The sequence below is a fragment of the Eriocheir sinensis genome, chromosome 45 (assembly GCF_024679095.1).
Source record: "Eriocheir sinensis breed Jianghai 21 chromosome 45, ASM2467909v1, whole genome shotgun sequence".
Lineage (NCBI taxonomy): Eukaryota > Metazoa > Arthropoda > Malacostraca > Decapoda > Varunidae > Eriocheir > Eriocheir sinensis.
Window position 1 is genome coordinate 11,351,807 of NC_066553.1, and position 24,382 is coordinate 11,376,188.

At 41.8% G+C, this 24,382-nt stretch overlaps 2 protein-coding genes across 3 annotated transcripts in view; both read left to right on the forward strand.

Annotated features, from left to right (window-relative positions):
* LOC126980751 (zinc finger protein 431-like) overlaps positions 1-24,382 on the forward strand; it is a 145,224-nt gene that overhangs the window by 430 nt on the left and 120,412 nt on the right. Inside the window, exon 2 of one of the 2 annotated variants that reach the window (XM_050831035.1) lies at positions 7,025-7,108. The exons of the other annotated variant lie outside the window; for it this stretch is intronic. The gene's annotated coding sequence lies outside the window, so the exon portion shown is untranslated. The remainder of the gene's footprint in view (positions 1-7,024; positions 7,109-24,382) is intronic. 2 annotated transcript variants of the gene reach the window in all.
* LOC126980749 (zinc finger protein 714-like) lies at positions 13-24,037 on the forward strand. Its single transcript, XM_050831032.1, has 2 exons — positions 13-31; positions 22,595-24,037. The coding sequence occupies exon 2, from the start codon at positions 22,866-22,868 to the stop codon at positions 24,027-24,029; it is 1,164 nt and encodes a 387-aa protein (XP_050686989.1). The 5' UTR covers positions 13-31; positions 22,595-22,865; the 3' UTR covers positions 24,030-24,037.

A 24,382-nucleotide genomic window follows, 5' to 3' on the forward strand; every position in this document is an offset into this window, starting at 1 on the left:
TGGGATTACTTGTGTGAGGAGAGGAAGGAAGGTGAGGCCAAAAGGGTGCTCTGTGTGTCTTCCTCATAGGTAAGGGGGCTTCGTGGTGCAGTGGTTAGCACACTCAGCTCACAACCGAGAGAGTGGAAAAATATGGGCGGCTTTTCCGATACCCTACGCCCCTGTCCACCCAGCAGTGAATGGGTACCAGGTATTAATCGGGGGTTGTGTCCCGTCTCCTGGGGTCTGTTCCCTTCTCCTATAATACCTTCCCATTATGTCTCTCCGGCAAATGACCACTGCTGTTGTGTCCCGTCTCCTGGGGTCTGTTCCCTTCTCCTATAATTCCTTCCCCTTCTGTCTCTCCTGCATATGACCACAGATGTTGTGTTCCGTCTCCTGGGGTCTGTTCCCTTCTCCTATAATTCCTTCCCCTTCTGTCTCTCCTGCATATGACCACAGATGTTGTGTCCCGTCTCCTGGGGTCTGTTCCCTTCTATAATTCCTTCCCCTTCTGTCTCTCCTGCATATGACCACAGATGTTGTGTTCCGTCTCCTGGGGTCTGTTCCCTTCTATAATTCCTTCCCCTTCTGTCTCTCCTGCATATGACCACAGATGTTGTGTCCCGTCTCCTGGGGTCTGTTCCCTTCTCCTATAATTCCTTCCCCTTCTGTCTCTCCGGCATATGACCACAGATGTTGTGTCCAGTCTCCTGGTGTCTGTTCCTTTCTCTTATTCCTTCCCATTCTGTCTCTCCTGCATATGACCACAGATGTTGTGTCCCGTCTCCTGGGGTCTGTTCCCTTCTCCTATAATTCCTTCCCCTTCTGTCTCTCCGGCATATGACCACAGATGTTGTGTCCCGTCTCCTGGGGTCTGTTCCCTTCTCCTATAATTCCTTCCCCTTCTCCTATAATTCCTTCCCCTTCTGTCTCTCCGGCATATGACCACAGATGTTGTGTCCCGTCTCCTGGGGTCTGTTCCCTTCTCCTATAATTCCTTCCCCTTCTGTCTCTCCGGCATATGACCACAGATGTTGCGCCGACTAAACAAAACTTTCCTTTTCTCAGGGGTAACAATGGATAACACTCACTTGTTTGGTTAGGGCTTAATTAAAGTGTGGAATGGTGGAGTTTGTGTTTCCCCGTGTGGGTGGGTGCTACTTATTTCCCTGTGTGCATGTTAGTTTAACCCGGTAGCAGCGGGGATCATGTTTCTTAATGGTCCCCCCAAACAAGAAAAATGAGAAAAATCACCCGTCACACAAACCATTTCAAAATATATATCAAAGCATTTGTGATCAGATTATGTATCATTGATATTGGGTGGCTTATGAATAGGCATGAACTCAGCGCAAATTTTTTGGACTCCCATATCTCAAAAAGTACTGGTTCAATCTTCCTCAGGTTTTGACAGTAGGTAGACATACAGTACCCAAAATTTAGCCCTCTGTGTGCAGCATTTTTTGAGTTATGGCCGAAAAACGGGGATCAATAATAAGTAAGCGAAATATTATTAATATGCAAGTATTTTGATAAGTTGGGAGACACCACCAAGTCTGTGCTCTGCCATGCCATGTTATCTTGCCCAAATAGCCCTATCTTAACTTAGTGAATAGACACGAACTCAGCGCAAAAAATTTGGACTCCCATATCTCAAAAAGTACTGGTTCAATTTTCCTCAGGTTTTGACAGTAGGTAGACATACATATGAACTATATAGTATCCAAAATTTAGCTGTCTGTGTGCAGCATTTTTTGAGTTATGGCCGAAAAATGAGGATCAATAATAAGTAAGCGAAAAATTATCAATATGCAATTTTTTTGATAAGTTGGGAGACACCACCAAGCCTGTGCTCTGCCATGCCGCGTTATCTTGCCCAAATAGCCCTATCTTGACTTAGTGAATAGTAACGAACTCGGCGCACGAACTCAGTGCAAAAAAGTTTGGACTCCCATATCTCAAAAAGGACTGGTTCAATCTTCTTTAAGTTTTGACAGTAGGTAGACATACATGTGAACTATATAGTATCCAAAAATTTAGCTGTCTGTGTGCAGTATTTTTTGAGCTATGGCCAAAAAACAGGGAACAATAATAAGGAAGCGAAAAATTATTAATATGCAAGTATTTTGATAAGTTGGGAGACACCACCAAGCCTGTGCTCAGCCATGCCATGTTATCTTGCCCAAATAGCCCAATCTTGACTTCGTGAATGGGCACGAACTCGGCGCAAATTTATTTGGATTCCCATATCTCAAAAAGTTCTGGTTCAATTTTCCTCAAGTTTTGACAGTAGGTAGACATACATATGAACTATATAGTATCCAAAATTTAGCCCTCTCTGTGCAGCATTTTTTAAGTTATGGGCGAAAAACTGGGATCAGTAATGTGGCGCTATCTAGTTACCGGTGAAATTTGCCATGTCTGTAGTAGTAGTAACGGTTATAGTAGTAGAAGTGGTTGGTTTTCTTTCTCTTTGTTTTGCTTTCTTTATTTATTTCCTTCCCTCTTTCTTCCTTTATTTTTCATTCTTCTTCTCTCTTTCTCTCCTTTCCTATTTGATGATTTGTCTTTTTATTTATTTTTTTATTTTTGAATTTTACAGCAAAGGAGACAGCACAAGGGCACAAAAAAAAGGAAACAATAAAAAAGCCTGCTACTCGATGTATTGAATATGTGTTATATGATATGTTAACCCAGTAGCAGCGAGGATGATGTTTCTTAATGGTCCCTCCAAGCAAGAAAACTGAGAAAAAATCATCACTCACACAAACCATTTCATAATATATAGCAAAGTATTTGTGATCAGATTATGTATCATCTATTTTGGGGGGTTTATATCAGGGCACGAATTTGGCCCGTCGCTGCTACACGGTAAGGCCACAAATTTGGCCCGTCGCTGCTACCGGGTTATGGGCAGGATAAGGTAAACCTGTCAACCAGCAACATATCCCCTATTAAGTCCAACAGTGCTGGACCTGTGATTGTGGTTAGGCTGTGTTTTCAGAATACTGTAGAGTACCTTTGGTTCCTAACATGCTTTTTTTTTTTTTTGTGTGTGTGTGTGTGTGTGTGTATGTGTGCCGGCCCATATCACCGGTAGGCTTTCTTGAGGGGCCTGCTGGATGGTAGTCGGGCCCCTCCCGTCATGGCGCAGGCAAGTGTTTTATAGTGCCGCCAGGATTTGTTGGCACATGCTGCCCCCCGGAGCTCGTTCTTGATTCACTTGCATAGTTTCTTCTAGAGTTTGGGTTGATGGATGGTCTTCAGGACAGCATGTGGGTAGTCTTAAGCTTAATTTGGTGCTAACTTTAACCCGTCCGCTCACATTGGCTGGATTTCGCCTTCACTGGTAGCCTGGTAACATTATAGTCCCAAGTTTTTCTCTGCCTCTGTGGTGGATAGTGGAGTGTTTCCCATGTGGTGTCGGTGTGCTGGATATCCCCTCCCAAGGTGCAGGACTTTACATTTTTTTTCATTGAATTGTAGCAGCCACTTTTTGATCCATTCCTGTAGCTTGGTGATGTCTTCTTGTAGGAAATCCGCAGCCAAGGGGATAAATTTATTAGTTTTCTATTTATTTATTATGTATTCATTTTTGGGCATTTTCATTAAGTGAAAAATTTCAGAAAAGTAATAATGAGCTAAGCACATAAGAAAATGAGCTGTGACCACTTCAAATATACATGATTACTACACATCAGTACTTTTCAATACAGTAAATGATTTTGTACCTCCATTAAGTTTTGATAACTGGTGGTTTGCTCTAAAGATCTGGTTCAAGTGGTTATGAGTATCAGGCTTTTTTTTTTTTACATTTGTTACCTTTTTTGTATGCCCTTGAACTGACTCCTCTGTTGAAAAAAAAAAAAAAAACTAATAATTTGCTGTCCTAGAGCCTTTCTTTGAGCTTAATAGGAAAAAAATGCGTCATAGTTATAAGGTTTGCTGCAGCAGCTCGCTGGATAGGCGGGCAACACTCGTGCATAGTCGGTTAGTAGCGAACACCCAGTGCTTCAAGTAAGTAGTACCCCGCGCTACACTCCCTTGCTGTCGCTGATATTGCTTCATTGTTTCTTGCTTCTAATTCAGCGGTTCTTAACCCGGGGGTTGTGATGTCCTTGGAATAAGGTGAGTTGTTTTGAGGAATATTGGATTTTATTCGTATGGTGTAAGGTTTTCTTCTGTAGTAAATTGTAAGTGGGAAGAGTTTTACAATCTGTAATAACTTGCTAATAAGCCAATGAAGTACTCAAGAGAAATACATTATAATTTTACTGTGTACACTAGCTTAAATTTTGTATTTAGTTAAACAAGGCTATTATTTTGCATTCATGAGCACTAGGCTACTATTTAGCATTTAGGAATAATATCCTAATAATTTGAATTCATGAATACGAGGCTATTATTTTGCATTTAGGAATAGCAAGCAATCATTTTGCATTTACGAATACGAAGCTATTATTTTGCATTTAGGAGACTAGGCTATTATTTTGCATTTAGGAAACTAGTAGGCTTTTATGCATTTAGGAATACTAAATTATTATTTTGCATTTAGGAGACTAGACTATTATTTTACATTTAGGAAACTAGTAGGCTATTATGCATTTAAGAATACTAAACTATTATTTTGCATTTAGGAATACTAAACTATTATTTTGCATTTAGGATACTAGGCTATTATTTTGCATTTAGGAAACTAGTAGGCTATTATGCATTTAGGAATACTAAACTATTATTTTGCATTTAGGAATACTAAATTATTATTTTGCATTTAGGAATACTATACTATTATTTACCATTTAGGAATACTAGGCTATTACGTATTTTGCATATATGAATAATAACTTATTATTATGCATATAAGAAAACTAAGCTATTATTTTGCAGTAGCTTTTTTTCTTAAGAGAAATAATTCTCTCTCTCTCTCTCTCTCTCTCTCTCTCTCTCTCTCTCTCTCTCTCTCTCTCTCTCTCTCTCTCTCAATTAACATGACATTTATTGCATCTTTTTTATTCAGATTGACTGACAGAGAGAGAGAGAGAGAGAGAGAGAGAGAGAGAGAGAGAGAGAGAGAGAGAGAGAGAGAGAGAGAAACATGTGATTGCATGGCAACTCTGTTGGTCAGGGTTGGGAAGGTCCAGGTTGTGTGTGGGTCTTAGGGCCGCTTTCACAGTCACTTTTTTGTTTGTTTTGATCGCTACCAATGATGGCGATCGACGCTTTAATTTTCCACGTGAAACTTGCCTATGGGGTAGTGGCGGCTGCAGAGGAAGGGAGAGGTTTTGAGAGTGTGTGGCAAGGTGCGGGGCTAGGCTAACCCCACAGCCGCCACTACCCCACCGGCCAGTTTTATGTGGAAATACTATAGTGGTGATAACAGCCATTGGTAACGATCAAAACAAACAAAATGACTGTGAAAGCAGCCCTTAGTATAGGGGGGTTGTAGGTGGTCGACCTTAAATAATCTTTTTAACCCGGTAGCAGCGACGGGCCAAATTTGTGGCTTTACCATGTAGCAGCGAGAGGCCAAATTTGTGCCATGATATAAACCCCCCAAAATAGGTGATACATAATCTGAACACAAATGCTTTGATGTATATTATAAAATGGTTTGTGTGAGGGGTGATTTTTTTCTCATTTTTCTCGCTTTGAGGGACCATTAACCCGAGGGCTTCGGCTATGGGAAAGCCGAGAAGTGGCCGAGAAAGGACAAAATTACACTGCATTTTGAGACTAAGAAAACAGCATGGAACGTACACCAGAGTACTCATCTCTTAACCATTAATACGTTAAAAATATTTACTTATACTCAAACTCCATTCTTTTTGGGTGGTGTTTGTTACAAAATAAATAGTCTTATGACGCTTGGCATCAAGCCGAGAGTTGCTTGTTGTCTTATATAGAGAATATGACAAGTGATTACTGTATGGATAGCTAATTCAGTATGCCATAACCTTACAGCACCACCTATGACAAAAAAGCCCACCTCAATATCACTCACCCACCACAATTAACCAGGGCATTCATGGTGGGTTGCGCTATGCCACCACCGCCTACAATTAGCTGGAATTATGGGTTTTATGGCCAGCCCTTTTTAGGGTCCACCGTACAACAGCCACAACTCGTGAAAGCCCTGAAAAGGGTCTGTCTACGTTTCATAGGTCATATATAAATAAACAAAGAAATTAAGATAAGTTACTGTTTAGCCCGGTAGCAGCGACGGGCCAAATTTGTGGGTTTTCTGTGCAGCAGCAATGGGCCAAATTTGTGGCTTTTCTGTGCAGCAGCGATGGGCCAAATTTGTGGGTTTTCTGTGCAGCAGCGACGGGCCAAATTTGTGAGTTTTCTGTGCAGCAGCAACGGGCCAAATTTGTGGCTTTTCTGTGCAGCAGCAACGGGCCAAATTTGTGGCTTTACCGTGTAGCAGTGACAGGCCAAATTTGTGCCATGAAATAACCCCCCAAAAATAGATGATACATAATGTGATCACAAATGTTATTATATATATTATGAAATGGTTTGTGTGAGTGATGATTTTTTCTCATTTTTCTCACTTGGAGGGACCATTAAGAAACATGATCCCCGCTGGTACTGGGTTAATAAAAAGACATCTGTTATTAGGTACATAGATATGTATATATTTTTTTATTGCAATGAAAATACGAACTACGCATGTCAGGGCAAGAAATGATCTTTGATTTTCTCATATATGATTATCATTTCTTATTTCTAAGATATATTATCCTGTTCCTTGATGTTTATGCCTTCATATTGTGCTTAGTGTTTGTGAAGATTATAAGACTTCATTACTTCCTATTGTAAAACCAAATTGTCGAGTCCGTTTGGGCGGAGGCTCCCTTGGGTCCATTTCTCCCCTTTGCTCTGCCACACAGTCCCACCACCTATCTCTTCCTCTCATATGTTACCTTTACCTTACATATGAGAGGAAGAGAAAGAACCATGAGCCTACGCTGAACAGACTTGACAGTTTGGTTTCACTGTAGTGTTGTCTCCAGTGTTGAAAGATTTGAATTTGTTTCAGGATAGGCGGCGTGTGGGATGGGTGGAAGGTCCAACATTGCCTCTCTCGTGTTCCAGCCGCCTGGCGCTCTCGTTTCATCACTGGGTGAGTTGAGAAGTAGTTCTTATATACTCTATTGAGCCGCAATAGCTGACTATCCACAGATTTCTTAGCCTGTCTGCTGCAATTGGAACTAATTTGGCCTTCACTGGTAGCCTGGTAACATATATTCTCATGTCTTTCTCTGCCTCTGTGGTGGATAATGGAGTGTCTCCCATGTGGTATTGGTATGCTGGATATACCTTCCTAAATTGCATGACTTTACATTTTTCTTCATTGATCCATTCCTGTAGCTTGGTGATGTCTTCTTGTAGAAAATCGCAGTCAAGAGGTTAACAAGAATTGATGTGCGTGGGCCGGGCTGGCTCACTCCACATATACCTTGTCTACTACATTTATTTATATGTTTTTGCGTTGCATCATGTAAGTGGATGAAGCCCTTTTTTCCTGATAGACGGGGGCTTCGTGGTGCAGTGGTAAGCACACTCGGCTCACAACCGAGAGAGCCCGGGTTTGATTCCCGGGCGGAGTGGAAAAATTTGGGCGGCTGTTCCGATACCCTACGCCCCTGTCCACCCAGCAGTGAATGGGTACCAGGTATTAATCGGGGTTGTGTCCCGTCTCCTGAGGTCTGTTCCCTTCTCCTATAATTCATTCTCCTTCTGTCTCTCTCCAGCATATGACCACAGATGTTGCACCGACTAAACGAAACTTTCCAACTTTTCCTGATAGATTTTGATTTGTTTTTAAAAGATTTTGATTTGTTTTCAATGTGTGCCGTCTGTTTCCCTCAGAAATCATAAAAAAACTTTGTTATGGGGTAAAAACAAAACTAGTCACTGAAGATAAACAAATATTAGATTATGTATTTTAACCCGGTAGCAGCGACGGGCCAAATTTGTGCCATGATAAAGACCCACAAAATAGATGATGCATAAACAAATCACAAACATGTTGATATATATTATGAAATGGTTTGCATGAGTGATGATTTTTTCTCATTTTCTCGCTTAGAGGGACCTTCAAGAAACATGGTTCCCGCAGCTACCGGGTTAAAACATTAAACGCTATAAAAAAGTAGTATCTTGAAAAAAAATGGAGGATTAGCCAAAAAATTATCATTTCCTTTTTGTTAAGATTCTATTTATGCAGCCTTCACTATCTTGTTTCCTACTTAACCCGGCAGCAGCGACGGGCCAAATTTGTGGCTTTACCGTGTACCTGTGATGGGCCAAATTTTTGCCATGATATAAACCTCCCGAAATAAATGATGTATAAACTGATCACAAATGCTTTGATATGTGTTATGGTTATTGGTTGAGTCTCATTAACCCATCTGCTGCGATTGGTACGGATTTGGCCTTCACTGGTAGCCTGGTAACATATACTCCCAGGTCTTTCTCTGCCTCTGTGGTGGATAGTGGAGTGTTTCCCATGTGGTATTGGTATGCTGGATATCCCCTCCCAAGATACAGGACTTTACTTACATATTTTTCCTCATTGAATTGTAGCAGCCACTTTTTGTTCCATTCCTGTAGCTTGGTGATGTCTTCTTGTGGGAAATCCGCGGTCAAGGGGTTAATTCGCTTAGAGGGGCCTTTAAGAAACCTGATCTCCTCAGCTACTGAGTTAACCAACTGTTCTTGTTGTCATATATGTTTTCTATCAACCTTCACACCTCAAGACAGGAAACAGTTTAACCCCTTCCCCAACAATTTTTTTGTTAAAAACGTTTCTTTTTCAGATTATTTTTTTTATTTTGGTTCCATATAGTATTTTTGATGCTGGTCATGAAAACAGTTTGTAATTATTTTTTCTTCCCATTTTTGTGGTTAACTTTTCATTTTGAGAATACCTTTGTCGGCAAAAACGAGTCAACTCGTCTTCCTATAAACCATATTTTTTTACCATATTTTCTTAATTTTTCTCAAAATTTTATTACCAAATGTAAAGAGAAATGAAAACCTATTTTATTTTTAATTTTTATTACAATTGTTACCAAATATCTAGCAGTAATTATAATATGCATAATAAATGAAATTCCTTTTTCCGGCATTTTATTATGAACAAAATCAATTGAAAACTGTAAGTTGTTAGCAAAAAAATAAAACAAATGAATTTTATTTCCACATATAAAAGAATAGTATTTCCTCAGAAAGTTTCTAGATGAAATTATTTAGAATGGTACTTTTCAAAGCATGGCACAACACATAGAGCTACTTGGCAAACTTTACACATGTAGCGTGACTCTTTCCTGACTTGTTTCCCTCTATGGTCACGCTTCAGACTGCATACAACACATTTTCTTGTTGGATTTTTCTTTTTTTCTGTTGGTGGAACTTCCATTGGAAAATGTCCTCCTGGCGTATGCCGCAAACTTCCTGGTGATGTCGAGGGTCTACCTGGTGATCTTCTTGGTGGTAAAGCAGGTCCATACTTGCCAAATATGTATCGTATAATTTCCAAACGAAACTTCAGGTGTGTTAGGCTTTTTTTTCCTGACTGAGTGAATGCTTCTTGATGCAGGATGAAAGCATTCCATACTCCAATATCCATCAAATGGAAGAAAACTGTCTTGTAATATTTCTTACCCCGTTTCCTTGGAATGGGATAATCTACCAGTTGCTGGTCCACCTTGTCAACTCCTCCCATTGTATGATTGTATTCACATACAACTTTGGGTTTCTTCACAGGCCCTTGTCTTGTCTCAATGTCATGCATGGCTGGGTTGTGAATGGTTGATAGCATTGCAACATCCTTTTTGTCTTTCCAACGAAGAGTCATTACCTTGCCTCTCTGAAATGCTGCAACTTCTCCTTTCTTCAGTTTTTTTCTTTTCAGTTCTTCTGGCACTTCTTTTCGATTCATACGTAGAGTTCCATAAGTATCAGTCTGGTTCATAACTAGAGCATCAGCTAATTGTGGACTAGTGTAATAGTTATCCATAGTAACACAATAACCTTTCCCAAATAAGGGCTTCATCAAAGATAAAACAACACGCGAACTCACAGGATATGCATCATACTCTGGATCAAACTGTGTTCCTTTGCCAACATAAATGGTCATGTTGTACACATATCCAGTCTTTGACTCACACAACATGAAATATTTCACTCCAAACCTCCTCCTTTTCAGTGGAATGTACTGTACCCATCCTAACCTTCCTTTGAACAACATAAGGCTCTCATCTATACATACATCTTGCCTAGGGGTGTAACACTTCCCAAAGTTCTCACACAATGTCATGAATACATCATAAATCTTATACAATTTTGGGTTGGGGTGAGTTTGTGCATCATGAGTTTCATTATCTACAAAATGAAGATATTGCTTTATCTTACTGTACCGTTTCATAGTCATTAGCTGCCGAAAAATTGGTCTTTCAAGCAGTTCATCATGTGACCAGTTCATTTCTTCTTCTGGCATTTTCACAATACCCCCAAGCATTTTCATGGCAAAAAATACAAAAAGTTCAGCCTCTGTTACAGGGCGCCACAAAGAATCATCTTGCCCAGTTTGTTCAGCAAAACGATTAGTCTCTACCAGTACAGAGTCAATAATCCTTTTATCAATAAAAAGACTGAAGAATTCAAATGGACTCAGTTCTGCTGGGTTTTCATCAATCTTTATTCCAGGATTTCCTGTGAAAGGAAAACGTGGTGGTGGTGCATTCATACGCTCCTCTGACAACTCGAGGCTTCTCCAAGCTCTCCCCTCACCCCCCTCCTCCTCCTCACTTGTCGAGAAATAGTCATTGTCTGATGAACTGGCAGAGTTATCAGAAGTATTCAAGCTTCTGAGGGAAGGTTCATATTCACTATCTTCCGTTGAACTAGACATTTGGGGTGTAACACTTGAAAATGCTACAAAAAAATGAATGCAAATGTGGATGCAAACAACACCCATCCGACGACAATGGCTGTCGGAGCAAGTCTAGTAACAATGTCCTTGAAATCCCACAGCTCTACCCTATCGCCTCTGCCAGGCGTACGATTTGACGAGAATACTCGTTTCACACGTAGAATGGCTTACAAAGGCTTAAAATCGACGAGTATATACGTATGTAGCTGGTTTTTGAAGGTAAAGTTTTAGACGAGTATACTCGTCGACGACTGAAAAAAGAACATTTTGTGAAAACATGTATACACGTTTCTGCCGGGGAAGGGGTTAAAGATCAAAAGGTTAAAACTCCATGTCACACCAACCTCCTACCAGTGCTTTACTGTACTGGCTAATATGAAAGTAAAGGTAGCCATTCACTTGAGGGTCATGCCTACACCATGAGGCTTCGTGGTGCAGTGGTTAGCACACTCGGCTCACAACCGAGAGAGCCCGGGTTCAATTCCCGGGCAGAGTGGAAAAATTTGGGTGGCTTTCCCGATACCCTACTCCCATGTCAACCCAGCAGTGAATGGGTACCAGGTATTAATCGGGGGTTGTGTCCCGTCTCCTGGGGTCTGATCCCTTCTCCTATAATTCTTTCCCCTCCTGTCTCTCTCTGGCATATGACCACAGATGTTACGCCGACTAAATGAAACTTTGTATGAGTTGTTGAATGCTGTGCAGCAACTAATAGCCTCTGCAAAATTAAAGAAACATCAAAATTTTTCTGTATAAAGTTTATGAGTGCAGTCTATCACATTGTATTTTGGCAGCAGGGGGGTGGGGGTCAGGTCCGGTTAGGTTAGGTAGGATATAGAGAGGTTTGGTCACATTAGGTTATATTAAATTTAACCTGGTAGCAGCGACGGGCCAAATTTGTGCCATGATATAAACCCCCCAGAAAGGATGATGCATAAACTGATCACAAATGCTTTGATATATATTATGAAATGGTTTGTGTGCGTGATGATTTTTCCTCATTTTTCTCGCTTAGAGGGACCACTAAGAAACATGATCCCCGCTGCTACTGGGTTTAATTTAGTATTCTTCCACCTTTATTTCTTATGTGTCGTTGTTGTCCTTTTCTGTCTCTGTCTTCCTCCTCCTCTTCTTCTCCCTCCTCCTCCTTGTGTTCTGCTTTCCAGTCTTCTAAGAACCTGCCATTCTCTTCTTCCTCCTCCTTGTGTTCTGCTTTCCAATCTTCTAAGAACCTGCCATTCTCTTCTTCCTCTTCCTCCTCCTTGTGTTCTGCTTTCCAGTCTTCTAAGAACCTGCCATTCTCTTCTTCCTCCTCCTCCTTGTGTTCTGCTTTCCAATCTTCTAAGAACCTGCCATTCTCTTCTTCCTCCTCCTCCTTGTGTTCTGCTTTCCAATCTTCTAAGAACCTGCCATTCTCTTCTTCCTCCTCCTCCTCCTTGTGTTCTGCTTTCCAGTCTTCTAAGAGCCTGCCTTTCTCTTCTTCCTCCTCCTCCTTGTGTTCTGCTTTCCAGTCTTTTAAGAACCTGCCATTCTCTTCTTCCTCCTCCTCCTTGTGTTCTGCTTCCCAGTCGTCTAAGAACCTGCCATTCTCTTCTTCCTCCTCCTCCTTGTGTTCTGCTTTCCAATCTTCTAAGAACCTGCCTTACATTTCCTCTTGTAGCGCCTCTCTCACTTCCCTCTCCATCATTCACTGCCCGCCTGCTGTCCTTCCTTCATTTCACTCGTAATACACCAGGTATTCGTTATATGCGAGGGATACGTTCTGCAAAAAGCTCGCATAATGTGAATTCGCATATATTGAACCTATCATCCCATTAATTATAGGGGGTTATGTTCCACAACACATTTTTGAACCCTCTAACTATTTATTCCAGCACCGTTTCACAACAATAAAGCACTAAAGATTGCTTCCGGGGAGACACACCCAAAGTGTACGATATAAGCTGATAATTAGCTGATGCCGTGAAACTATGGGAAAAGTGATGACATAATCAATTTACACATCCCAAACTTTCTGGCTCCTTGCACTGAAGCCTAAGTCATATATTGTTGCATTCATAGCTTAAACTATTCTAAACACTCTTATACACAGTATGTGACCATTACATAGCTTAACATTGTGTTATAACATAGAAATATTAGCAAAATATACTGACCTCCAGTGCCACGGATTGAATCACCGCTCCATATCGCTGAGTCTACAATTCATATCCACTTATAAGCGACAGACTCGCTGCCAGAACCCAAACAAACGAACATCGGCAGCTGCGTAAGCGTTCTTAACGGCACCTATGTTACCTTCTAATACCACCATACAAGTTTATCCTTTTAGCACCATATAAATTCCTTACACATTAATATTTTACGTAATAACAATGAGGTATAATGAGGTATATTGATACCACAGTTACATGGCTCCCCTAAATTGTAGGACAATTTAACTTTTAACTACTTAATACATTGATCATAACATGAGTATTACAGATACATGAAATACTGCTAACATCATCTTTGCACTTCCTAAGTACAAACAGATCATTTGGGCTCCTCAGTGGGTCGCCCTGGTCTTCCTGAGTAGTACATTCTAACTAGAGAACAAGACTGAACAGGCCTTTCAACAATGTTCATTGCCTTTATTCTTTTCCCTGAATTGTCAAGACATGAGTCTGACATCATCACTTTCACCTTTCTCACAAGACCATCATCACTTGGAAGACACTCAGTTATGGGTAGGCGGTGGTCGAACTGGTTGCGTACTGGGCCCACATTCACCGCGTGATGGACGACGCGGGTTCGAATCCCCACCCTACCACCTCGGATTTTTCGGTCACCGCCGAGTGGCTTAAAACTACCCACATGCTGTCCTGAAGACCACCCATCAACCCGGACTCTAGAGGAAGCCGTCCTAGTGAATCAAGAACGAGTTCCGGGGGGCAGCATGAGCCAATGCAAGATGGCGCCACTATAAAACACTCGCCTGCGCCAGAACGGGCTGGGCCGACCATCAGGCCTCACCTGGAAGAAGCCTTGGGCCGACCATCAGGACCCACTGGGAAGATGCCTACCGGCGCAATAGGCAGCAACGTAAAAAAAAAAAAAATTCTGCCTAGCTTCCATTGGTTTCTAGCTAGGTTGCAATCCTTAAGAATAACAATATCATCCACCTTGAGGTTTCTTTGAGGTTTCTGCCATTTATTTCTAAGCTGAAGAGACTGCAAAACTTCCCTTTTCCACCTTGACCAGAACTCATTTGCAAGGAACTGTACCCTACGCCAACGTTTCCTTGAGTACAAGTCAACTCTTTCATATTTACCTGGAGGAGGCATCACAATCTTTGACTTCATAGTTAACAGAGTGTTGGGTGTCAGTGGTTCTAAGCTAGTAGGAGAGGTAAGGTTATCCACAGTTAGAGGTCTACCATTTACAACTGTCTCTGCTTCTATCATGAATGTTCTAAGTGTCTCATCATCTAACTGAGGTCCATGTTGATCAAGTAGCACTGACAATATGCTTCTCACTGTTCTTATTTGTCTCTCCCACACCCCACCCATATGGCTAGCATGTGGTACATTCATCTTGAAATGAACCCAATCACAACTGTCCTTCAGTAGTTCGGTTCTGAGCTTCTCCTCATCCATTTCTCTCAAAGAGTTGGCTAACTCGTTTTTTGCACCCACAAAGTTTGTTCCTTGATCTGATCTTAACTGCCTTACTGGCCCTCTTCTTCCTATAAAGCGGCGGTAGGCACTGAGAAAGGAAGTAGTGTCCAGACTGTTTGCTGTCTCTAGATGGACTGCACGTGATACCATGCATGTGAAAAGAACCCCATATCTCTTTAGCTCTTTACGTCCCTCTTTGATGTAGAAAGGACCAAAAAAGTCAACTGCAGCATAAGTAAAGGGAGGGGAAGGCTCTAGCCTATCTTGTGGCAAGTCTGCCATCTTTTGACCTTGTGTGTCACTTCTAACTCTTCTGCAGACTACACATTTTGAGACATGTCTAGCCACCAGAGATGAGCCCCCCAAAATCCAGTACCCAGATGCTCTAATTTCATTTACTGTTATGCCCCTACCCTGATGATGTACCCTTTTGTGGTAGTAGCAAATCAGTAGATCAGTAGCATGGGAATCCTTAGGCAGGATTGCTGGATGTCTTGCTACTTGGTGAGTAGACATCCTTATTCTTCCCCCAACTCTTACTATTCCATCTTCATCTATGAAGGGATCAAGTTTGTACAACTTGCTTGTTTTCTTTACTGTTGTTTCTCTTCTATTTGTCTGTGGGGAAGACTCATGGTTTCCTGCACCCTTCAGCATCTTTATTTCCTCATGGAAGGCATGAGCCTGAGCCTGCCTTATTATCTCATTTTCAGCTTCTTTCAGTTCTTGTACTGTCAGTGGAATGTATTCTTGGCTTCTTCCTTTATGTGTCCCATCTGCATTCTTCTTGTACTTCCTTTGAAGTCTAAGGCACACTGCAATGGCTCTCTTCATACGGAACCAATCAGAGAAACAGTTCAGCCTCTCCAGTACATTAAACGGCTCATGTGTCTGTATAGCACATGATGCAACTCTTTTTACTTCAGGATCATCATCTTCCAATTCATGATGCTCTGATGGGTCATCATTCATCTCAAAGTGTTGCCACAAGAAGCGTGGCCCATTCCACCACTTGTCGTTGTTAATTAACTCTTCTACAGACTGCCCTCTTGAGGCATAGTCTGCTGGGTTGTGCTCTGTTTCCACATACTTCCACTGACTTGGTGAAGTTTGATCCCTTATCTGCTGGACTCTGTTGGCTACATATACATGAAATCGTTTAGAATCATTGTTGATGTATCCCAGCACTACCATACTGTCTGTCCAAAACACTTCCTGAATATTTTCATAGTCTAACTCCTTCTTTAAGACTGCACTGATTCTCACCGACACTACTGCTGCTGTGAGTTCCAATCTCGGCACAGTGATGGCTCGGAGGGGTGTCACTCTTGATTTTGCCATTACAAGTGCACAGTGTATTTGATCAGCAGTGTTGATCAGTCTTATGTAAGAGCACTGACCATATCCCTTTTGACTGGCATCAGAAAAATGATGCAGTTCAACTTTCTTAATTTCACCAAATCCTTCAGGCTTGTAACATCGTGGTATTTTTAAGTGCTCTAATTTGTGTAGATCATCTCTCCATTGCTGCCACTGTGGCCTCACATACTGTGGTATCTCCTCATCCCAACTTACTCCTTCACGGCATAACTCCTGGAGTATCCCTTTGCCAATGAGGATGAGAGGAGACACAAGTCCTAATGGATCATATATTGAACTCACAGTAGACAATATGCCCCTTTTTGTGAGTGGCTTTTCTTTGACTTGTATTCTGAACTGGAAAGTATCAGATTCTACACACCACTCCACTCCAAGTGTTCTTTCTACAGGTAGCATGTCTTTACTTAAATCCAGGCCCTTGACAGTGTTATTCATTTCTTCAGGAGCTATTGCTGCTAACACTTCCTTACTGTTTGACAGAAACTTATGGAGATTAAAACCTCCCATTTTACACAATGCCTTGCTTTTCATTAGCAGATCAATGGCATCCTGTGCTGTTGGTACTGATTTAAGTCCATCATCAACATAAAATTCTTTCCTGATGAAGTTTGCTGCTTCATATCCATACTGAGCCTCATAGTCATTTGCAGCTTGCTTAAGTGCAAAATTAGCAACACTTGGAGATGATGTTGCTCCAAACAAATGGGCCGTCATTCTGTATTCAAGCATATTCTCACCTGGATTTCCATTATTCCACCACAGAAAGCGCAGCAAATCTCTTTGTTCAGGGTTCACCTTGACTTGGTGATACATTGCTTCTGTGTCACATACAAAGGCTGTCACTTCCTGACGAAATCTACATAGAACCCCAACCAGATTGTTTGTTAGGTCTGGGCCCTGTAACAGGTGACCATTTAAAGAATGACCTCTGTAGTTAGCACTACAATCATATACCACTCTTATCTTTCCTGGTTTCTTTGGGTGGTAAACCCCATGGTGAGGTATATACCACACCTGACCATCTGCTTGTTGCAAGTCCCTGGCTGGCACAGTTTCTGCATAGCCTTTGTCAATTAATTCTTTCATGAATTCCTTGTAATCTTGGTGGTATTTTCTATCTCTCATAAGTTTTGCCTTTAACTTCATGAGCCTATGCAAGGCCATGTCCTTGTTGTTTGGAAGCTTGATGTCATTATTCTTAAGTGGAAGAGGCAGCTCATAGTGCCCTTCTCTCTGCTGACTCACTCCCTCTCTCATCCTTTTCAGGAATCTTTTGTCATCATAGGAAAAGGGAGTGTTGTCAGTTCCTTTATCATTAAAATCAAGCTCAAACATGTTCCTGACTTGTGCTGGGTTTATTAACTCTTTTGTCTGAGTAGGAACAACAAGGAAACTAACTTTTCTTTCTTCACTGATGACAACTTCTTGGGCTATAGTTCTATATGCTCTCGCTACATCATCTGAAACTTTCTTAGTTTCTTTAATTGCTTGGCCAACAACGCCCCATCCTAAGTGTGTTTTAACTCCATAGGATCATCTTCTCCCACAATAATCTCTTTGGGCTTAATGGCTCTGATACAGTTAGCTCCAATAAGAAGTGCCACATCTACATTTCAATCATAAGGCATCAGTTTGTTAGAGATTCTTGCTAAGTGTGGCCAGGTTTGGGCTGTTTCAGGGCATGGTATCTGAGCCTCCTTTGCAGGAATATCTTCCTTGGAATATGCAGGTGGAAGATCTATTTGCATGTGCTCACTGAATCCTCGTACAACAAGTCCACTGATTTTTGTGCAGGGGACTACCTGTTCTCCCGTTATTGTGGAGAGCTTGAGGTGTACTGGTGAGCCACTAACTCCCATTCTTTCAAACGTGCTTTCTTTGGTGAAACAGACATCAGACTGACAATCCAATAATGCATACACCAACCTTTTATTGTGTTCATTGTCTCTGTGGTGTAACCACACTGGCACAATCATGGTGTGCATATCTCCGGTCATAGACTGACTGGTGTTAATCTTGTTTGAAACTGCTGAGCTTTCATTTGCTTTTGGCTGAGTTGCTTTATCTGAGTCTCCTGCCTTGACAGTTGGAGCACTAGTTTGTGCAAGAGCATTATTGTGAAGAGATGTTGGGTGGTATCAGTGACACATACTACAACATTTCTTATGACGGCAATCTATCTTTCTGTGACCACGCTTCAAGCATCCTCTACACAAGTACTGCTTCTGCACAAAGTCAAACTTTGCATTGTTATCAAGCAAGTTAAACTTTTTACACACATCTACATCATGCTCTTCATTGCAATAAAGGCAGCTCAGTCTCCTTGGCCCTGTTTTTCTTACTTCATGCCTTTTATCATATCTAGCCTTGTTGTCCGTTGTTGTGTGTGACGGCTTTACCTCTGATGCCTCTGTCTTGAAACTTCTGTTTCCAGATTTATCAGTACTTGAACTACTATTTCTTCCTTTGGCTACAACTGCAGTGCTCCTTTGATTCTCATCTATGACTGCACTGTACGATGATGTTGGGTTGCACGCCTTTGTAGCCTCTCTACATATGAACTTACAGAACCTTTTAAAGGGAGGATATTGTTCAGAACTTATGTCTGTTAGACCTTCATCATCACTATCATCATCACCTCTAGAAGCATACTTGTACACTATTGTGTTCCATTTCTCAACTAGTGAGACCGGTAACTTTTTCAATAATTTGACATTCTCCTGTGAGTCATCTAACACCACTAGATGAGGTATGCTTTCCATTGCTGTCTTGCAGCTGTCCAGGAAATCTGCAAATTTCCTTAGTGCTGGGCCATCATTCTGCTGAATTTTTGGCCACTCATATAACTTCTTTCTGTAGGCATTAGACACAAGAAACTGATTTCCAAACCTACCCTTTAGGGTTTTCTTAGCCTTTATGTAAGCTTCTTCAGTATTTAACTGAAGCAATCCACTGATTGCTTCCTTGGCTTCACCATCGGTGTACCTTCCAAGGTAAAAGAGCCTTTCGGTAAAATCAGTAGTTCTGGACTCAATGAAAATTTCAAAACTTTTTAACCATGTTGTGAAAACTAACATGTCTCCCTTGAACACTTCTGGTTCTGGACGTGGAAGGTTTTCTCTGGTTTGCCTCATTGACATAATATCTGCTATCCTCTGCATTGCATCTAACTGACTGACTGAACCTGGGGTAGTATGCCTAACATTATTATCAGTGCCATTTGACCGACAACCAGAATTGTTGTTCACATGTGTGTCAGGTTCCTGCAGATCAACTTTTGGTGAGAAAACCTTGGCATTAGGGTTAAGTTCCTTGTTAGGTAACATATCAACAATCCTATCAACTGATTTATACAATTTACACATCCCAAACTTTCTGGCTCCTTGCACTGAAGCCTAAGTCATATATTGTTGCATTCATAGCTTAAATTATTCTAAACACTCTTATACACAGTATGTGAACATTACATAGCTTAACATTGTGTTATAACATAGAAATATTAGCAAAATATACTGACCTCCAGTGCCACGGATTGAATCACTGCTCCATATCACTGAGTCTACAATTCATATCCACTTATAAGCGACAGACTCGCTGCCCGCGTAACCCAAACAAACGAACATCGGCAGCTGCGTGTAAGCGTTCTTAACGGCACCTATGTTACCTTCTAATAGCACCATACAAGTTTATCCTTTTAGCACCATATAAATTTCTTACACATTAATATTTTACGTAATAACAATGAGGTATAATGAGGTATATTGATACCACAGTTACATCTATCTTTCCTTCCTGCTGGAAGTATGCCTTTGTACAGCCTGTACCTAAAAAGGGTGACCGCTCCAATCCCTCAAACTACCGCCCAATAGCTTTACTTTCATGTCTATCTAAAGCTTTTGAAGCAATCCTTAACCGGAAAATTCAAAAGCACCTTTTCCACTTCTAATCTTCTATCTGATCGCCAGTATGGATTCCGCAAGGGGCGTTCTACTGGCGATCTTCTTGCTCTCTTAACTGACTCTTGGTCATCCTGTCTTAGCAGTTTCGGTGAAACTTTCTCTGTTGCGCTAGACATATTGAAAGCCTTCGATAGAGTCTGGCACCAGTCTTTGCTTTCTAAACTGCCCTCTTTCGGATTCTATCTCTCTGTTCCTTTATCTCCAGTTTCCTTTCCGGCCGTTCTGTCTCTGCGGTGGTAGACGGTCACTTCTCTTCCCCTAAACCTATCAACAGTGGCATTCCACAGGGCTCTGTCCTATCACCCATTCTCTTCCTGTTATTCATCAATGATCTTTCCATAACAAACTGTCCTGTCCACTCGTACACCGACGACTCCACTCTGCATTATTCAACATCCTTCAGTAGAAGACCATCACAACAGGAAGTACACGACTCCAGACTGGAGGCTGCAGAACGCTTAACCTCAGACCTTGCTATCATTTCTGATTGGGGCAGAAGGAACCTTGTGTCCTTCAATGCCTCAAAAACTCAATTTCTCCACCTATTAACTCAACACAATCTTCCAAACACCTATCCCCTATTCTTCGACAACACTCAGCTGTCACCTTCTTCAACACTAAACATCCTCGGTCTATCCTAAACTCAAAATCTCAACTGGAAACTTCATATCTCCTCTCTCGCTAAATCAGCTTCCTCGAGGTTGGGCGTTCTGTATCGTCTCCGCCATTTCTTCTCCCCCACGCAGTTGCTATCCATATACAAGGGCCTTGTCCACCCTCGTATGGAGTATGCATCTCACGTTTGGGGGGGCTCCACCCACACAGCTCTTCTGGACAGAGTGGAGGCTAAGGCTCTTTGTCTCATCAGCTCTCCTCCTCCTACTGATAGTCTTCTACCTCTTAAATTCCGCCGCGATGTTGCCTCTCTTTCTATCTTCTATCGATATTTCCACGCTGACTGCTCTTCTGAACTTGCTAACTGCATGCCTCCCCCCCTCCCGTGGCCCCGCTGCACACGACTTTCTACTCATGCTCATCCCTATACTGTCCAAACCCCTTATGCAAGAGTTAACCAGCATCTTCACTCTTTCATCCCTCACGCTGGTAAACTCTGGAACAATCTTCCTTCATCTGTATTTCCTCCTGCCTACGACTTGTACTCTTTCAAGAGGAGGGCATCAGGACACCTCTCCTTCCGAATCTGACCTTGCTTTTGGCCACCTCTTCTGATTCTTTTTTTACGACCCGCGATTAGCGGCTTTTTTTTATTATTGTTTTTTTGTGCCCTTGAGCTGCCTCCTTTGTTGTAAAAAAAAAAATGGGGGGGGTTAATTTGTGTCACGGTAGGAAATCTGTTAGACCTACGGTGCTGGACAGCCCTGCCATTTCAGTTAGCATGCTGCCCTTGGTGCGTGAGGTCCGGTTGTGGTTTGCCCATGCTTAACCCAGTAGCGACGGGCCAAATTTGTGGCTTTACCATGTACCAGCGATGGGCCAAATTTTTCACATGATATAAAAAAAAACAAAAATAGATGATGCAAAAACTGATCACAAATGCGTTGATATCTATTATGAAATGGTTTGCGTGAGTAATGATTTTTTTCTCCTTTTTCTCGCTTAGAGGGGCCTTTAAGAAACATGATCCCCGCAGCTACTGGGTTAATTCCTGAACTGTTCCCAATTGGCTGGAATTCTGGATACGATAGTAATTATGACATATCAAGTATAACGCAGGCAATAGGGCTTCCCAGGCTGGAACATTTCGGGGGACGTGTGAACTCCACGTGTGGCACAACTCAACAAACTCATACAACACTGCCTGGCGCTGTTTCCTTAATTAGGGAAATTTATATTTTTTTTAAATTTTCACTTTTTTTTTGGAATTTTATTTTTGTCAAGATGTTAAGTTTATATGTCATAGAATTATGAATGACCACTCCGCTGGACTATTTTTAGGAGCAGTGAGTAGCGGGTTTTTTTTTCATTATTGTTTCCTTTTTTTGCCCTTGAACTGTGTCCTTTGCTGTTAAAAATAAAATAATAAATAAAATAAAGCATGGAGGCAAATTGCCAAGCAGTGTACACTTGATCCGCATCATGAGTCATAAAGTGTGTGAATATTACAGCCGTGTGGCATCATGTAAGAAACTACAGGGTCAAGAAATGGCAATGGCTGAGAGCTGTCGTCGGGGCTGAGCATTACACATGCAAGCAACGGCTCAGAGCCGTGGCTGTACAGGTTAATGAATCCCACTTAAATTTGAGTACATTAACACCTAACAGTGAGTGGTGGAGGGTGTCGGTAAAGGCCAGTGTCCTGCAGTACTACAGGTGATGACGGTCACATATGAGGTGATTCACACACACAGTGATCATGCACGTCAACCCAGCCACCAGTGTTCAGTCCAGTACCGTGGTGTGCAGGTGTGTCGCTGAGGAGTCAGGGAGTGCACAAGTAGCTACGGCTTCTTACTGTGCAAATAAGTGGTCAGTATGAGTGAAAGGGGAAAAGTTGGGGTTCTGTAAGCACACTCCAATTAACCTACGTTATAATGAGTTGGCACAACAAAACTTTGCCTAGTGAACAGCTTCTCAGCAATATAATTGTTTGTTAAGGGGGCTTGCCTGTACCTTGATAGAACATGTGACCTAACACATCTCCCACACACCAGGAAGGACTACTGGCCATGAGTGTAGCGTTGAGGAAGACTTGCTGCCCCCTCGCCCTCAAGGCTGGCCTGCAGCCTGAGTGGCCAGGAGCAGCGGAGCAGACTGTCACTGGTGTGAGGACCAAGGCCTGATGAGAAGGACCACCACCACCGTGCTGCTGCCTTCTCCAGCCATAAAGGAAAGGGAAAGGTTGAGTGTCAGGACTGTAGGACAATTTGATAGGGGAGAGGAAGTTCATCAGACACAGCCTTGCACACACTGGTTCAGGAAACCATGAGAGCCAGGAGTGTGAGAAAAGCCTCCCTGGGAAGGGTGACTTTGACTAAGACACTCACTCCTTCTGCTGAAAGAAATCATGATTGTGCAGTTTGTGGGGAAAGTTTCAGCAAGAAGGGTGAACTCAAGACACACAGCCTTTCACACACTGCTGAAAAAAATCATGAATGTGAAGTTTGTGGGAAAAGATTTAATCTGAAGAGTACCCTCAACAGACACATCCTTACACACACTGGTGAGAGAAATCATGAATGTGAAGTTTGTGGGAAAAGATTTATTCAGAAGAGTTACCTCAACACACACATCCTTACACACACTGGTGAAAGAAATCATGAATGTGAAGTTTGTGGGAAAAAATTTAATCGGAAGAGTACCCTCAACAGACACATCCTTACACACACTGGTGAGAGAAATCATGAATGTGAAGTTTGTGGGAAAAGATTTAATCTGAAGAGTTGCCTCAACACACACATCCTTACACACACTGGTGAGAGAAATCATGAATGTGAAGTTTGTGGGAAAAGATTTAATCTGAAGAGTACCCTCAACAGACACATCCTTACACACACTGGTGAGAGAAATCATGAATGTGAAGTTTGTGGGAAAAGATTTAATCTGAAGAGTACCCTCAACAGACACATCCTTACACACACTGGTGAGAGAAATCATGAATGTGAAGTTTGTGGGAAAAGATTTAATCAGAAGAGTTACCTCAACACACACATCCTTACACACACTGGTGAGAGAAATCATGAATGTGAAGTTTGTGGGAAAAGATTTAATCAGAAGAGTTACCTCAACACACACATCCTTACACACACTGGTGAGAGAAATCATGAATGTGAAGTTTGTGGGAAAAGATTTAATCAGAAGAGTTACCTCAACACACACATCCTTACACACACTAGTGACAGAAATCATGAATGTGAAGTCTGTGGGAAAAGATTTAATCGGAAGAGTTACCTCAACAGACACATCCTTACACACACTGGTGAGAGAAATCATGAATGTGAAGTCTGTGGGAAAAAATTCTGTTTAAGGTCATACCTGAAGAGACATAGCATAAGACACACTGGTCACAAAGGGTTCAAATGTGATGCTTGTGGAAAGCGTTTCATGACCAGAGCTGAGATTACCAGACATGTGAAGATTCACCTCTGAGGTGTTGTGTTGTGCTGCTGTATGTGGGAGAGAGTAGGCAGTGCAGGGCAGCATTGACTAGCATGAAGGACAGAAAATATAGCCCAGATGGGCAATCAAGGCAGGTTGTGTGTGTGTGTGCGCGTGTGTGTGTATTTACCTATTTGTATTGACCTGTTTGTAGTCTACCGGGCCCGGGCTAAGCTCTAATAGTCCTGTCTCCATATCTACATTCCTTTGCCTTTCCATCATTTGTTGGGCACTGTACACCTCCACCACCTCTTCCCGCAAGCTTTTCCATGTGTTTATGAGATAGACTGCCCCCCTTGCATGTCAGTAAATGTGATGAATGAGGTAACCTACACCCCTTGTAT

Excerpts from the sequence above, each read along its gene's own strand:
- LOC126980749 (XM_050831032.1), top strand. The coding sequence starts at position 22,866 with ATGAGAGCCAGGAGTGTGAGAAAAGCCTCCCTGGGAAGGGTGACTTTG.